The following is a 15,172-nucleotide window of genomic DNA, read 5'->3' as shown; positions in this document are numbered from 1 at the left end:
GGCAGCAGTGCAAGGGGGGGGAGCCAAGGTCAACTCCCCCTGCATTCCATCTGGCCGTCCCGGTCCAGTTCCAGGACACTCTGAGCTTCTCAGCTCCTCTCTCTCTCTGGTGCTGCATGTCTAAAACTCTTCTCCTTAGTAGGAGTCCATCTCCCTCTTTTCTCAGAGGGATCTCAAAGGAGTTTGGGGGGCTGGTACAGTCTTACCCCCAGAACTCTGTCTCTCAGGCTGCTGGTTCTCTTTCTCCCAGTTCTGTCTTCAAGGAGTCTTCTCTGCGGTGCTGCATGTTTCTGTTGCTTCTTGGTCTTATCTCTGGCTCTCTGCCACCGTTTCTCAGGTTCAGTGCCTGCTGCTGCTCTGCGCCCATGGAGAAAAAACATCTCCCGGCTTACTACAGGCACCTAGCCCAGCTTTATGCTGTTCCAGGTCCCCGCAGCCCCCAGCCAGGGGCTGGGAGGGCCCAGAGGGCCCAAGGGGCTCAGAGCCCCTTCCTCGTGGCTCTACAACATGGCCACCTCTCCTGCAACAACCCTAACTACAACTCAAACTACAACTCATCTCTTCCGGTGAGCTTGTGATATGTTTACATTTCTGCAGGAGCGCCCATTGGGCAGAACTTCAAAACTTCCAGGGGTTTCCACCCCTTGGGGTCTACCACTTAATTTAGCCTCTGGGGGAAAACAAGATTCAAACCACGACAATATGTCAGAGGTTTTCAAAAGCACAGTTCCTCTGAATTTGATGTTAATAAATTCAGAATGTTCACAGATTCCTTCCTTTGATCACCTCATGAAAATTTTCAAGTTGTTTATTTTTTAATAGTTTTACCAACACTTACCCACATTTCCTGACTTAAGTTTTTCTTTAGGTTTACAAGGATGCTTCCTTCAGTTGTTTCTAGGAAATCTTAGAAAGTCCTAAATCATTCAGCAGCAGCAGCAACTCTTCTTTTTGTTAGGGAGGAGGGATCATGGTTTAAATATGCTACCTGCTGACTTCTTGACCTGCACCTCAGCATGGGCTACTTGAGTAAGACAGGATTTGTAGGACTGGATTATTAGACTGGGTGCACAAACTAAAAACCTTCTGAACAAGTTCTGTTGGTTTATTAGGTAGAAAATGAAGATCCCAGTCTTCCTTGAGAACAGTTCTCTGTTCTCAAATACTATAGACAGCTAAACATAGGGACTTGAAGGAAAACTCCCAATGTATAAACTCCTCTCATTTATTGTTTCAGATACTCAAGTCCAAGAGAGAATTTCCTTTTGGTGATTTACAATCCATTTGCTATTTTGCTATTGAGAGTCCTAATTCCATGAGCTATGCTTCTTGTTCTGATTTTCCTTAATGGATTTTATTCTGGTTTCTAGGCATTTAGAAGCTGGCATAAAGACAGTGAATGTGCAAAGTGCTCTTTGAGTTTGAAGCCCCAAAAGCAAGCACAGAAAAGAAATTATGAAGCCAATCAAAGTTTGCTGAAACTTACCAGTGTATTGTGACAGTAAGAGCAGATGTGTCAAAGAGGTGCTATTTGAACTAAAAAGTGAATTGAGCTACATGGTTGCATATAGCAATGAAAATTTGTGACGAAAAGCCAGTCATCACTGAGGAACTCTGAAGGGGCTGAGGAGGTCATGACTTTACTGAGAAATACAGAAATGTTGAAACTGAAGGCCAGAGTTTTCAGTAAGCAGAAGAAAAATTTAACCAAGTTAAACCACTACTTGTGACAACCTCTAAATGGACTGGAGCTGCTACCGAGTGTTATTCCTAGAGGGGAATGAAACATTGACAGTTGGTCTCAAATTGAATCTGTCTTGCTGTTTTTCAAAGAACTAGCCATCTCAAATGCCATGTATAAAAGCAAAAAGGATATCTTGAAAAGAGATTGCTCAGAGCTGGTGCAGACTGTGCAGTGATACTGGTTTCTGGACCATCTGCTCATGCTTCCTCAGTCTGGGACAACTAAAACAATCATGTGCCCTGGATTTCCAAATAAGTTGTGAAAAGATATAAACTCTTCTGTTTTGTACCACTCTCATATAGATGGTTACCTGCTGTACAACTGCTTTATGTCATTGTGACATTTAGCTAGCAAAAGAAATTGATATTTCTTAGTTGTTACTTGTGTGTAAAGTATTTAGTCCATGATTGTAAACCAGACTGATTGGAAATAAAGACCATTTTGAGTTGCAAAAATAGTCAGTTTGGAAACGGGATTAGTTTAGGAAAGAGTTCCTGCATCTCTTTCTAGGGGAGTGCTTGAAATGAAGGTCAGAGTATCATTTCTTTGCTGTCAAGCTCAAATTAAAGTGCACACAGAACACAGTTTTAGAATAGTCATCTGCACAGGAGGAGTTGGTTCTGAGGGACTTGGGGTTTTCCCACGCTTTGTGTGAGTTGTATGATATTTCACCTTTCTAGCAAATGCTATGGATGTTCACATCTTAGAAAAATGCTACATCTAAATTTCTTGTGCTAATTGTTTTGTGTCTAATATTTGATTTGCCTAAGATTTTAAAATTTGTTCTTTCCTAATTTATACTCTTAGGTTTACTCACAGAAGATGGGGGTGGTGTTGGGTGTTTTTGACAACAGCTATTGTTGCGTGTCCTTCAGCTAATTTCTTTTATCTTGCTTTAAAATATCATCAAAGATTGAACTTCAGAATAGAACTTGCTGGTTGACCCTGTAACATAAGGTGCTTGTAGTTGGGAGTACTTATCATATGGGCATACGTGGCCTAAGATGGGGAGCTGTTTGATTGTAATGTTCTTTAAAACCCTTATCCTAATGGAAAAGGTGAGGTAGCTTACCCCTTGGTTTGTTGGGGGAAAAGAAAATGAGCAACTCTGGTCAGTTCATTGTGACTCTGTATCTACATTTGCCCTGCAGTTAGTTATAACCATGACCCTGAAAGTTGGTTTCTATTAGCTATTTCTTAATGGCTAATATTAGGATCCCATCCGTTTCTCTTTTCTGACCTGTCTGCTTTGGCTTTGTCTGATACTTTTGTAAGTCAGTTCATCTTGCTGAACTTGCAGGAAACTAACTAACCAGTAATTTTATGTCATACTTCTGGGTTTTTTAGTGAGCTGAATTGCATGTGGCACCGATGTGAACATAGGGGTCATGTGAACTTGGAAGCAGTGTAGAGGTTGGGATGAAGGCATATAAAGCCTGTTAGGCCAACAAAGGTTGAAGAGCAGAACCGTCCCTTTTGGTAACAGTCAGCCATCAGGTTGACTCAACCATCTTAAGAAACTTCACCCTAAGAGTTTATTTCCCACTTAGAATAAAATTCAGTTGCTTTGCAGTGTAGTGTTAGCTCTGAATTTTCTAAAATCACAGGCATTTAAGCATATAGTATCTTTAAAAAAGCTTTTGAACTTTTTTTGTGTGAGTTCATCTGCTGGATTCTGAACTTTTCAATGTGGTAGAAAACAGTTTTATACCCTGTAGCAGCAGTTCTTTTCCAGAAGACTCAGCCAAGAATGGGACTCTCTTGTGCTGAGAAATGTGTAAACATGTAGGTTAGTTCTTTCCTCAAAGAGCTTGCAGACTAGTGCCAAGTAGAGTGGTGAGTTTGATGTGGGAGCTGGAATGTAGATGTAAGAAACTCAAACAAGCCACAAAATACCCACTTGATGGAAACAACTTTTAAACCCTGCTGAGCTGGGATGGGTTGAATCTACAGTTCAAGCAAAAGATTCTGATACTCATCATCTGTGGCATGAGACACCCATATTTCTGTTAGTAACACCTTCAAGAATAAGACTTGTGGGGTGTGAATATGTTAATTAAATCAAGTTTTTTTGCATTAGGGGACAGTGACAGCATGTCTACTCTGGTCAGAAGTACAGAGTAGCTGTTACAACGTGTTATACTTTCATGCAGCTTTCAGTTACCTAAAATTAGATTATCTGAATGAAACATTACTTGTGCCATGTATTTAGACACAACTTTGGGAGGGTTGTTTGTTGAGTCACACTGCAGCCTTGTTTTGTCTTTGGAAATAATTCATATACTTTCTTGTAGTGCAGAGCTATGAAGTGTATATTCTGCCAGGTTCAAATTGGCTACTTGAAGAGGCAGCGAAAATACCTCTGCACTATATATACTTGGCAAAGAGACTGCTGAAGAGTATGGCAGAAACAACTCAAGTTTGGGCAGGACTAATACTGATCTAGGATTAAAAAGCCCATGAGGATCCATGTTCACTTCTAACAGGGTCATTGAGATCTGCATTCTGTATTCCCAACCATTTTTCCCCACAGCACCTGTGGTTTTAGTCTGGGTTAGTCCCTTATCCATGTTATCCCAGCTGCCCAGGATAATGGAAAGCCACTGTCTTACAATCACACCAACCTGAAGTTAGAGTATTTTAAAGAAATAACTTTCCTGCATGAGACTGTATGGGCTACAGATGAGATTAAAACAAATACTAACGTCAACATTCACATCTGTGTTCCTTGCTCTGTAACTCTTCTATTCATGCAGACATGTTTAGAGAATGCATAAAATGTACACTTAATATTTCATTCCATTACTTGATCTGCTGGCTTTGATTAACAGTCTTTATTAAAAGGATTAAGTGATTGTGGATTGGGAAGTATAATGCTAGGCCTGTGAAGCAGCATGCAAAGGGATGTTACATACTTTTGGCTATATTGAGTATTTCTAGCCTCTACTGATGTACAAAGCATCAAAGCTCTTCTTTTTTAACTCCTGTCTTGAAAAGGATTTTCCAATAAAAATTTGAATTTTAATTAACCCTATTTGGTAGAATGATAAGATTTTGCCACTTGTAAGTGGTCTAGAAAGAGGTACAGGACCAAATTATGCTAATTTTGAATGCAGGAGTTCTTAACTTGACCTTTTTTTTTTTTTCTTGAAAGGTTGTTTCTCTTGCACTGAAAACCTGAAATCTATTCCTAGAAATATTTTTGTCTTTCTAGGCTTTTGTGGAGTTTCAGAATTTGTTGGGATTTTTTTTTCATTGCTGAAGATTTCTTTGTGTTCAGAGGTCCAGAATATGAGCATTTAAAAAGCTTTTCTCTGGGCAGAGGGTTGCTGTATACCTTGTCTTTCAGGCTCTAGAAATAACGTAAAAACTAGTAACTGGTGGTTCACTTTCACTGAGTCTCTATACATTTGTGCTCTTCAATTTGTGAAAACAGAGAAAACTGTTCTGAAACAAGTTAGATACTATAAGAAAGAGCTACAAGGAAAATGAATTCTTGTCTGAAATTTGCCTGCTCGTGATGGGTGTTTGAAGTCCCATCTTGATTTCCAGTCACCCACACACTCTCAACCCCCTACTTCAAGGGTTCTTTACAAAGCATTTCTCTTACTTATCCCTTCATCATGATTCCTGTAGAGGGAGTATCATATCTTCCTTACATTTTTTATTTCATGACACAGTGAGCATATTTAAAATCTTGCTTAAATTTTCCTTTGATTGAATGTATTCTGTGCAAGATATCTCTCATGCTCATTTGTTCCTTAGATTTCAGCAAGGCAGCTGTAGAGGTTACCTTCATTTTCAAGGAAAAATTCGCACTGTAAGTGCAAGTCTTTAGCAATGAGGTGTCTTTGTAGTCTCTAGAAACCTTGACTCATCATTCAGTTCCTGGAACTACAAAGGGAGAAATTAGTTTCCCAGGTTTTCATATCAGCATTAAGAAAATAAACCATGACCCTCAAGACTTGAGCCAGAGGCATCTAGTAATCACTGAAGCACCGTATTCCTAACTTGTATGTTTGGAATTTAAGTGGACTGGCTTAAGTGGACTAAATCAAAAATCGCATCTGCCAAGGAAATGGTATATCATTATCAGATGTTTTAAGTAGGCATTACAGCCTAGTTTCTCTAGTTTTTCAGGCTCTAGGAAGACGACTTCTGAGCAGTTGATTTGTCATGTTTTTGGCACGCTGACCTAAAGTAGCTTTGTTTGTCCCATTTCTGATTTTAACCAAACTAGGCACATACCCATGATTCTTACTTGGATTGGCCTTCACTAGTTGTGTTGTTCAGCTCTAATGGCTTTTAGACTAGAGATATTTCTTCCTCTGTGTCCTCAATAAAAATTAAACGTGTTTCAAGATTTCAGAAAAGCTTGCCCTTATGAAGGCAGTTCTTCAGTTTATCAGGCATTAGTTAGTTCAGTTTAATTTAAGCAGGAGGTTGCCTGTTTAGGGGTCAGAGTTAACTACCTATCAAATCCTATCTTCTTGGTGATTGGAGTTGTGATTCAGAGTGTGCATTTCATACAGTCTTTGGCCTTTTTCAGAGTAAGAGTTTATTTTTGTATGAGGTCTTTTTGATAGACATAGAATCATAGAACAGCCCAGATTGGAAGTGACCTCAAAAGACTAATCCAACTTTTCATGAGTAAGGAAGCCTAGATGAGATTATCTAACACCCTGTCCAATTGCAACTTGAAAATCTCCAGTGATGAGGATTCTACCATGTCCCTGTGTTCCAGTGATTGATTGTTCTCACTCCAAAAAATATTTTTCTTATGTCAAGAAGAAACCTGGTGCAGCTTGTATCCATTGCCTCTCATCCTCTCCGTGTGGCTCCTTATGAAGACAGAGCCTCTCTCCTTTTTGTAGCCACTTTGTCATCCTTTATTAAGAGAGAGAAAGGGTAGTTAGTAGTATAAATTGTGGTGTCTCTTATGAGCTCGTACACTGATATCTGTAGTATCTAAAAACAGATGACATCTTCGTTAATGGATGGGGTTTTTTTGAACTTGCACTTTTCTTCAAGAATTTCTTAGCCAGAAGTGATAGATGTCAAAGTTGACTTCAGCTGTGGAAAAATACAAATTTTCAATAGGAAAGAAATCATCAAGCCATTTCTAGTATATACTGTCCTCTACAGGAAAAAAGTCAATTTTGTATTTTATGTGGTCATCTAGCTCATCTCCTCTCATTTTTCTCAGTGCTTCCTAAGAGTTCTGTGGTATCTATTACATATAATCGAAACCACTAATTTCAGAAGGCCCAATGTCTTGGAAATAGGTCTGTGAGTAAGAAAGGCAGGTACCTAGAGAGAAAATACAGTAATCTGAGGAGGGATTACTTTGTTGTGGTTGTTGGTGTAGAGTTCATCTCCTTGACATGTGATTAATCTTCATAATTATATACATGTGTGTCGATTATGTATCAAGCTATAGCAACTATAAGAATAGAACCACGTGCATCACAGTCTTCTTGTGTTTGCAGAGGTCCCGAAACATAAAACAGAATCTTGTCTTTTCAAGATAGTTGTACTTGCTTTGACTATAATCTGTGGTTACCAAAGCGAGAGATTTAATAGCAGGCCTCTTACAGGTCACTCTGTAATAGTGACCTGTTATTACATCATTAATCAATATTTTAAAATCAGTGTTACAGCAGCTATAGTAAATGTGAGTCACTTGGATGCAGGGAACAGTTGGCCACAGTCCAAAATTTTCTATCCAAGAGTTCTGTTCCAGCCAACTAATAGCTTATCTGGGGACACTGCTGTGTTCCGCTCGTGGTCCAGGGATAAGTGTCTTGCATAAAGGAAAATTGCAGTTTGGCTGGTTGTGTTTATTTATTTATTATTAAGCAATACAAACAAACAAAAAGCCCCGAAGAATCACATCACAAACCTAACTATAGATCTTCCTAGGTCATTTAAACAGCTGGCTTTTTGTTGACTGTAAGATAGCCTTTGGTGTTTTTGCTTTTGTGTGTTGTATTGCATTGGAGCAGCAAGTCTTAGGACATTTTATAAGCAGCTGTAAATCCATTGGTGGAATTAATCCAGTCTGTAATACCAGGAGGAGTTTGCCTGCATCACACCATGTATATGGTATCAAATAGGAAATAAAAGAATGTTTATGACTTGGGCAATGTTTTGCATGAATGTTAGCAGTTGTGTTTAAGAACCTTTTATTACTCCTTTTTTTTATGGAAGATGTGTGGTGAACAGGAAGAATCTAATTATTTGTATTGAAAACTGAACATTGTAAGGAGTTTTTTGTGTTGAGGGAGAATACAATAAAATGTACATGTGTGGTTTTTGATACATAGAAGGAACTACAGTATGCATTGCTACAAAACTGAGGAACTAGTTTTTATGCACTTTTGCATTTCTAGATTGTCTGTGAAACTCAGATACTTCAGTGAACCCCTTTGAAAAAAATGTAATATTTTTGATTATCTGTAAATGACCTGAAATGCTGAACATTTAATTGATCAAGCATTGTTCTTCCTATGCAGAAGCTTCAGGATGAGGCGGGGTGGATGGCGGAAACGGGCTGCCGAAGGCGATGGATGGGGAATATGGGTATGTTCAAAACAAAGTGTGGATGGGGAATATGGGTATGTTCAAAGCAAAGTGTCTTTTTTTTTAAAGAGGTAAATGGCACTGTGGTTAAAAGGCTTTTACAATTTTTTTATGTGCTAAAGGGATGCCGTAAATGAAATGCTTTTGCTTTGCTTGAAAATGCATAATTAAGTCCAAAAGAAATTTTTGAGTTACGAAGTTTTGAAGTCTTTGTTCACAATAATCCACTAAATTGCATTATTAATAAGTGCAGACCCTTGAATAGCTTTAAATCTCCATTTAAAAAATACACTAAGTAATTTTAAAACTATTTATAGTTGTCTCCACCACATTCTGTAGTTGGACAGACAATAACTGAGGCACCTAATTTACATAAATTACTACTGTCTCATGTATATTTAAGAACTGAAAATACACGGAACTACATTGTTTCTCTAGGCAATGAGCCCCAATTTAGCATCCAAACTTGCATTATCTCCTTATTTCTTCTTTCTTGTTATTTCATAAGAATTTTTAATATAGATAGAATCTTTTTCTATAGGAAAAAGATAAAAGAAGTATGAAATAAATCCTACCATGTTGGTGAGAAGATGCAGTTATCTAGATAAGAGTTTATGGTGGAGGATTTGCTGCGTTTCATTTGGAAAATGAATGTCTTGCGAGTCAACCAAATTCAATATGAAGGAATATATGTAAACATTAAGAAATAAGTCTAGCCTCATGGGTTGTGTTTTAACTTAAAAACTAGGGTGGGTACATGTCGGCAAAGGTTAAGAAATTGGAGGATCAGTTCCGGTCAGATTCAGTCATACAGCAGCAGAGGGATGGAAATGCATCAAGTATCTTCAGTGGAGTCGCCATCTACGTCAATGGCTTGACAGGTGAACTTTCTTTTTTTTTTGAGGATCTGTTTTGTGTTGTTCTAATGTTTATCATCCTAATAGGAGTGAAGAACTGTAAAATACATAAGTTTGCACCTAAGCAAATATGCCACAATTACTGTATATGTTTTGTATATTCCTTTGTTTTTCATTATTAAGGTTTTCAATATAAAATTACATTCTGAATATAAATATTGCTTTACTAAATCATTTACATGAGAGATGACTACTAGAAATAGGAGTAGATTTTTCCATGATCTTATTATTTGAAATAAAACCTTTTAACTTCCTCCATATTCCTACATATATTAAATTTTTAATTTTCCAAAATATTGATGGTTGGGTTGTATGCCTTAAATCTACTTTTGGGTGGGTACATCAGGGTTTTCCTTCTCAGAGTGGCATAGTGCTTGGGACAGAGAACCCACTAATAGTGGAAGGAGGAACAAGAGAAGAGGTAAGACATATATGCATTATCTGTGATGGACTGGTAGGGCATGTTAGCTGGAATAAGGTTTTTAATCTACCCTACTTAAGTTCATGCTTCTCCTGGGTTCTGTAAAGCAGCTTAATAACCTTTTTGAAACTCCCCAGAAGCCTTTTTCAAGGATCTATGCCAGGAATGCTGTGACTGTTATGTAACTGATGTGTACAGCTTCTATGATATGGATTAATGCTGGTTTAAGCACAGGGCTCAAACAGACTGAAATAGGTTAAGGTGGATATGTTAAACTACTAATACATCTGACTCTGTTATTTAGTACAGGCAGTTTCTTTGGTGAAAATATGGCATTTGTGTATTCTTCAAGGTAGTAGTGCCTAAATAGAGCTCTACAAGACATTTGTCCAAAAGGCTGGAGTAGGAAAGATAACACTTGGAGAAAATGTGTGCTACTTTTACTTATAAGTTAGAGGTATAATGAAATGTTAGACATATTTTGAGAATTGACAGTATACCACTGGAAAGAATTGTAACTGTACCCTTTAAAAAAATTTTCTTCCTACCTGTACTGATCGATTTTTTTTTTAGTGCCTTATGCTAGATTCACTATTCAAGCATTGTTTGTACTGACTCAAACCTTTTGGGGCCAGTGTGACACCACTGCAAACACTTTCAAAGCTAAAACTTCTTGCCTTCCACCCGCCCCCCCCAACCTCTGCTTGCAGAAGAAGTACCCTTTTTAACACTGTTCAGGAGATAAGAAGAGTTGTTAGTTTTTAAGACATTCACTGTTCCCAAAAACAATTCATGAATAACCTGGTGAGGAAAGAGTGAGTTAACTGCTTCAGTAAAGCAGAAATTTTATAGTAAAATTTGCTAAACCCTTTTTATAGTATTTACTTTCTATTACTTCTGAATATAAACTAGTTTCTCATACTCTGGTGAAAAGATATGTGAGTCAATCTAATTTGGTGTTATGTAGATGTTATGTTATGATTAAATTTACTTATTTTTTTCCTACCCTCCACCATAACGTATTGTGGGAAGGTCCAGGACAATCCTCTATAGCAAGTAGAATGTTTACATTTTGAATCAGTCTTTTAAAAAACACAGTTTTCTACATTTCTTAAAAAATGGTTTTCTGATTTGTTCTTTGAAGAACTTGTAAGGTTTTTCAGGAGAAAAACAGTGGTTTTCACTCTTTCTGATTGTGGCATCATATTTATGGATTAAAGTTGATTTTCTTATTGTATTTGCTGACACAAAACAGGAATATTTCTGGGTTTAATTTTATAGATCCCTCAGCTGATGAATTAAGACGGCTAATGATGTTACATGGAGGCCAATACCATGTGTACTATTCCAGATCAAAAACAACTCACATCATTGCCACCAATCTTCCAAATGCCAAAATAAAAGAACTGAAAGGAGAAAAAGTAGTTCGGCCAGAGTGGATCATGGAAAGGTGAGTTTAAGTCTGTTGCATTTGGAGATTTCTCCTTTAGGGCGGGGAAAAAAATCTGAAAAAAAAAACATTACAGAAAATTGCCTTTTGAGATTATGGGTTAGTTTAAAATTAATCTGTCTTTGTAGCAACTGTAAAAGTATCACTGTTACATTGAAGATTTGCTTCTTGGGGATTGTTCCGTGAGAAACTTCACTAAGAACAGTCAAAAAGTCTCAAGCGTATCAGGAAACTGAACATTATCCTCGTGATTCTATTTAGTATCCAACCAGCTGACCAGCTGTCATCTCAGAGTTAAATAAGTATTAGGTGATTGGTTTTTAACTTCTTGCTTTGTGCATTGCATAAGCTTCATTTGATCTGTAAATAAAGGATGTCAATTGAAAAGCATTTTCATAAAATTGTAACTAATGCATGTAAACATTTATAATGTTGTGGCTTTGTAACAAAACAAAATAAAAAATAATACCCCACATTTTATTTACAAAGAACTTATGTTCTTTGGTTCCTCCGCTGGAATATATAGGATCAATTAAAGTTGTCCTTAGATCCTTGAAAAATGGTAGCCAAGCTCAGAGCAGTTAATCTGGTTTGTATCTGTCTGCTTCCATCTGAGGAACCTATGGGAAATAGAACGGGCAGGAATATGTTCTGGAAATTATTCTGTCAGTGTCACGCTATTCTTGAGTAGCCTCTTTCCTAGATGACCAGCAGAAACACGCAAGGAACTGTTCTGCATATGTTCTTGGCAAATCTTATTTACAGTTCCTGTTTTCAGTTTGCTCATTTTTAGTCCTTTGGATTCAATTGTTTCATATCATGTATCTTTAAGGTAATTTTTTTAAACTTCAGTCAGAAATTACAAGTTTTTGTTTCAAAGAGATTTTAGATGGATTTTTAAACAGTTTTAGGGCCTCACCCCTGAGTTTAAGGACTTGAAAAATTGATTGTAGTTGTGGTTTTATTGGAAAGATTTGGCTGTTGTCATTGGTGTCATTAGAGCTTGTTATGATTTTAACCAAGTTGGAAAAATCAGTTTGTATACATTCCGTAGAGACTTGCTAGAACTTAATATATGAAATCTAAAATTTTCTTTAATGATGTCTTGTGTTCAGTTCTGCATCACTTGGTTCTGGAAGGCGGTGCTTCCAGAGTAAGTCAGAAGAACAGAGTATAAACAGATAAAGGGTGTTGGGCACAAGGAAACAAGGAATTCACTGTCTCAGTAGAACAGGGTTCATATCAGAATCTGGAATAGAAGCTAATTTCACAATCACCACCTCTCTTTTCTTTTTTGTCTTCAAGAATGTTCAAGAATGCTCAGTAGTTAAAAACTACATCTCTGTATATGGCACACGAAATTATGTTCCCCTTTAGATCAGTTGGTGGAAATCTGTGTTGTAGGTATAGAGGTTCCAAGTTTCATAGAATGGTTTGGGTTGGAAGGGACCTTAAACATCATCTAGTGCCAACCCCCCTGCCATGGGCAGGGACACCTTCCACTAGACCAGAAGTGTCTTACTCAGAGCTCCATTCAGCCTGGCCTTGAGCACTTCCAGGGATGGGGCATTCACAGCTTCTCTGGGCAACCTGTTTGTGTCTCACCATCCTCACAGTGAAGAATTTCTTTCTAATACCTAATCGAAACCTACCCTCTTTCAGTTTAAAGCCATTCCCCCTTGTCCTGTCACTATATGCCCTTGTAAAAAGCCCCTCTCTAGCTCTCTTGTAAGCAATATGGTGAGTTTGGGCTTTTTTAGTTTGGTTAAGAATCAACCCTAAAATGTTATTGTCACAAATTGCTGGTAAAAGCAGTGTCATTAGATATTCAGTCTTGTCATCCAAGGTTGCAAAATGAAAAGTTTTGTTTGTCTGTGGAGCTTTGATTTTTTTCTTATGTGCACAGATTATGATTTAGTCCTTAATTACATAATCACATATTATCTTTTTTCACTATGGTACCTGCCACATTCTCTGAACAGAAAAGACTGAGTTCAGGTTGCAAACTGCTAATACAGTGACTTGGGTTTTGCTTCTTGACTCTGTAACCCTGTTCCTTACTTACTGCATGTGACTCGAATTCTTTGCTTATAATGGAATGAATTATTCCTGTCTTTTACTGGTGCTTATCACTATAGCATATGTGTGCTTTCCAAAGATTAATGAACTTACCACAACACTTTATTACAATGGCTTTTGTTTTCATTTTTTATTTGAGAACCACCAAGACATTAATGTAAAACACCAAAAATGTTAATAATTTGGAATACACTGTGGGAACTATTTAAGATAAGATTATTCAGAATTGCTTATCCAAGCATGGTAAGGCATATGTTGAAGTTTATTGCTGCATTAAAAGCTTTGCTTATTATGAACTGTGGTCTGAAGTCAGACTCTAACAAACCTGATGTTAAATGCAAGTAGCTCTAGAATTTTGGTTTAATTAGCATCATATTTTGATTTTCAAATTGAGTGAATATTTTTTGTAAAGAACTGTGTTAATCTAACAAAAATGTGAAGAAAATAGTTTAAAATAATTTAAAAAAATATTAGTCTGGTATGACACTTGAATAAATAAAAGCTATCAGTCTTAGAAAAGTACAGCTTTTGGAAGAGATGCCACTTTACTTTGGCACAGTAATTTTTGTGGGGAAATAGTAAACTGAAGGGGAAGGAAATGGCTTTTATAGCTATATCAGAAGCAAAAGGAGCAAACCTGCTCTTGAATAGTGGGGCAACCTCATGACAAATGATATGGAATAAGCAGAGGTATTCAATACTGCCTTTTCTTCAGTGTTTAGTGGAAAGGTCTATTTTCACACCTTGAAGGCCTGTATGTCTTGTGGCAGAGTTTGGAGAAGAGAAATACTACCAAAGGTATGCGAAGCATAAATTACGGTTCACTTAAGGAAACACTCTACTGTACTAGATAAAATGCACCCAAGGGAGCTGAAGAAGTTGACTGATACCAGTGGTATACCACTCTGGCATTTTTGAAAATTCGTGGCAATCAGATGAGGTTTTCCAGAAGACCAGATAAAAGGCAAATGTCACACTGTCTTCAGAAAGCAAAGGAGGCTTACAGGGAATCTAGGGAAGTTCAGTGTGATCAACTTCATCACAGCCACTGAAGAATGGAAGATACCTTTCTGAAAGCTCTGTCTAGGGTAGCAAGTCATGCCCGACCACCCAGGTTGTCTTCTGTGGGTGAGGTGACCGAACAATGGGAGAGCAGTAGATTTGCTTTGACTACACTAGGGCTTTTGGCACAATTCCCTCTTGCATTATTTAAGACAAATTGGGGAGATAACCAGTTGGATAGTGGGCTGCTAGCTGAGTGATGAACTGGCTTGACTGCCTCACAGTAGTGGTCAACAGTTCAGAATCAAATTAGCAAATGCTTACAAGGGGCATTTCTGAAGGGTTGGTACCGAGGGCAGATGCAGTTTAATGTCTTCATTAAAACATGGACATTGGTGATGCAGTGAAAAGTACCTTTAGCAAGTTTGTGCATGACTTGGAAGAGAACAGTTGGTTATACTGGAGAGCAGGGCTGCCCTTCAGAGAGTATCAACAAACTGGAGGAATGGGATGGCAGAAACTTGATGAAATTCAACAAAGTAAAATACGGAATCCTGAACATGAGACAGAATTTATTTCATGCAACCAGACAAGCTAGGGACTCGCTTACACCCTTGTAGGGAAGGACTTGAGAATCCAGGGGGACTACAAGGTGACCACGGAGCAGCAGTTGTGCCCCTGTGGAGATAGACACTAACAGCATATGGGGTTGCATTAGCAAGACTGTTGCCAGCAGGTCGAGGGAAGTGATTCTTCCAGTCTGTTCAACACTTCTGAAGTTACATCTGGAGTTCTGTGTCTGATTTTACGCTTCACAGTAGGAGAAAGATATTCACAAGCTGCAGTGAATTCAGAGGAGTACCACTAATATGAATAGAGACCTGAAAAATGATACATATCGAGAGGCTGAGGAAGCTGGTTCTGTTATGCTTGGAGAGAAGATTAGGAGGAGATCTAATTGTTGTCTTTTGTTACCT

The 15,172-nt window shown here is 37.9% G+C and overlaps 1 protein-coding gene across 5 annotated transcripts in view; it reads left to right on the top strand.

Moving 5' to 3' along the window:
- REV1 (REV1 DNA directed polymerase) overlaps positions 1 to 15,172 on the top strand; it is a 72,113-nt gene that overhangs the window by 6,990 nt on the left and 49,951 nt on the right. For 4 of the 5 annotated variants that reach the window (XM_051806785.1, XM_051806782.1, XM_051806786.1 and 1 more), the window contains exons 2-4: positions 8,260 to 8,326; positions 9,075 to 9,207; positions 10,946 to 11,114. In XM_051806785.1, coding sequence (XP_051662745.1) covers positions 8,270 to 8,326; positions 9,075 to 9,207; positions 10,946 to 11,114 — 359 coding nt within the window. In that variant the 5' untranslated portion in view covers positions 8,260 to 8,269. Of the gene's footprint in view, positions 1 to 8,259; positions 8,327 to 8,351; positions 8,362 to 9,074; positions 9,208 to 10,945; positions 11,115 to 15,172 lie in introns of those variants that run through there. The other variant, XM_051806787.1, reaches the window with a different exon arrangement.

This window comes from Manacus candei, unplaced genomic scaffold (genome assembly GCF_025592945.1).
Source record: "Manacus candei isolate 608988 ecotype Guabito, Panama unplaced genomic scaffold, ASM2559294v1 h1tg000069l, whole genome shotgun sequence".
Lineage (NCBI taxonomy): Eukaryota > Metazoa > Chordata > Aves > Passeriformes > Pipridae > Manacus > Manacus candei.
This window is presented reverse-complemented; position numbering and strand designations above follow the sequence as displayed.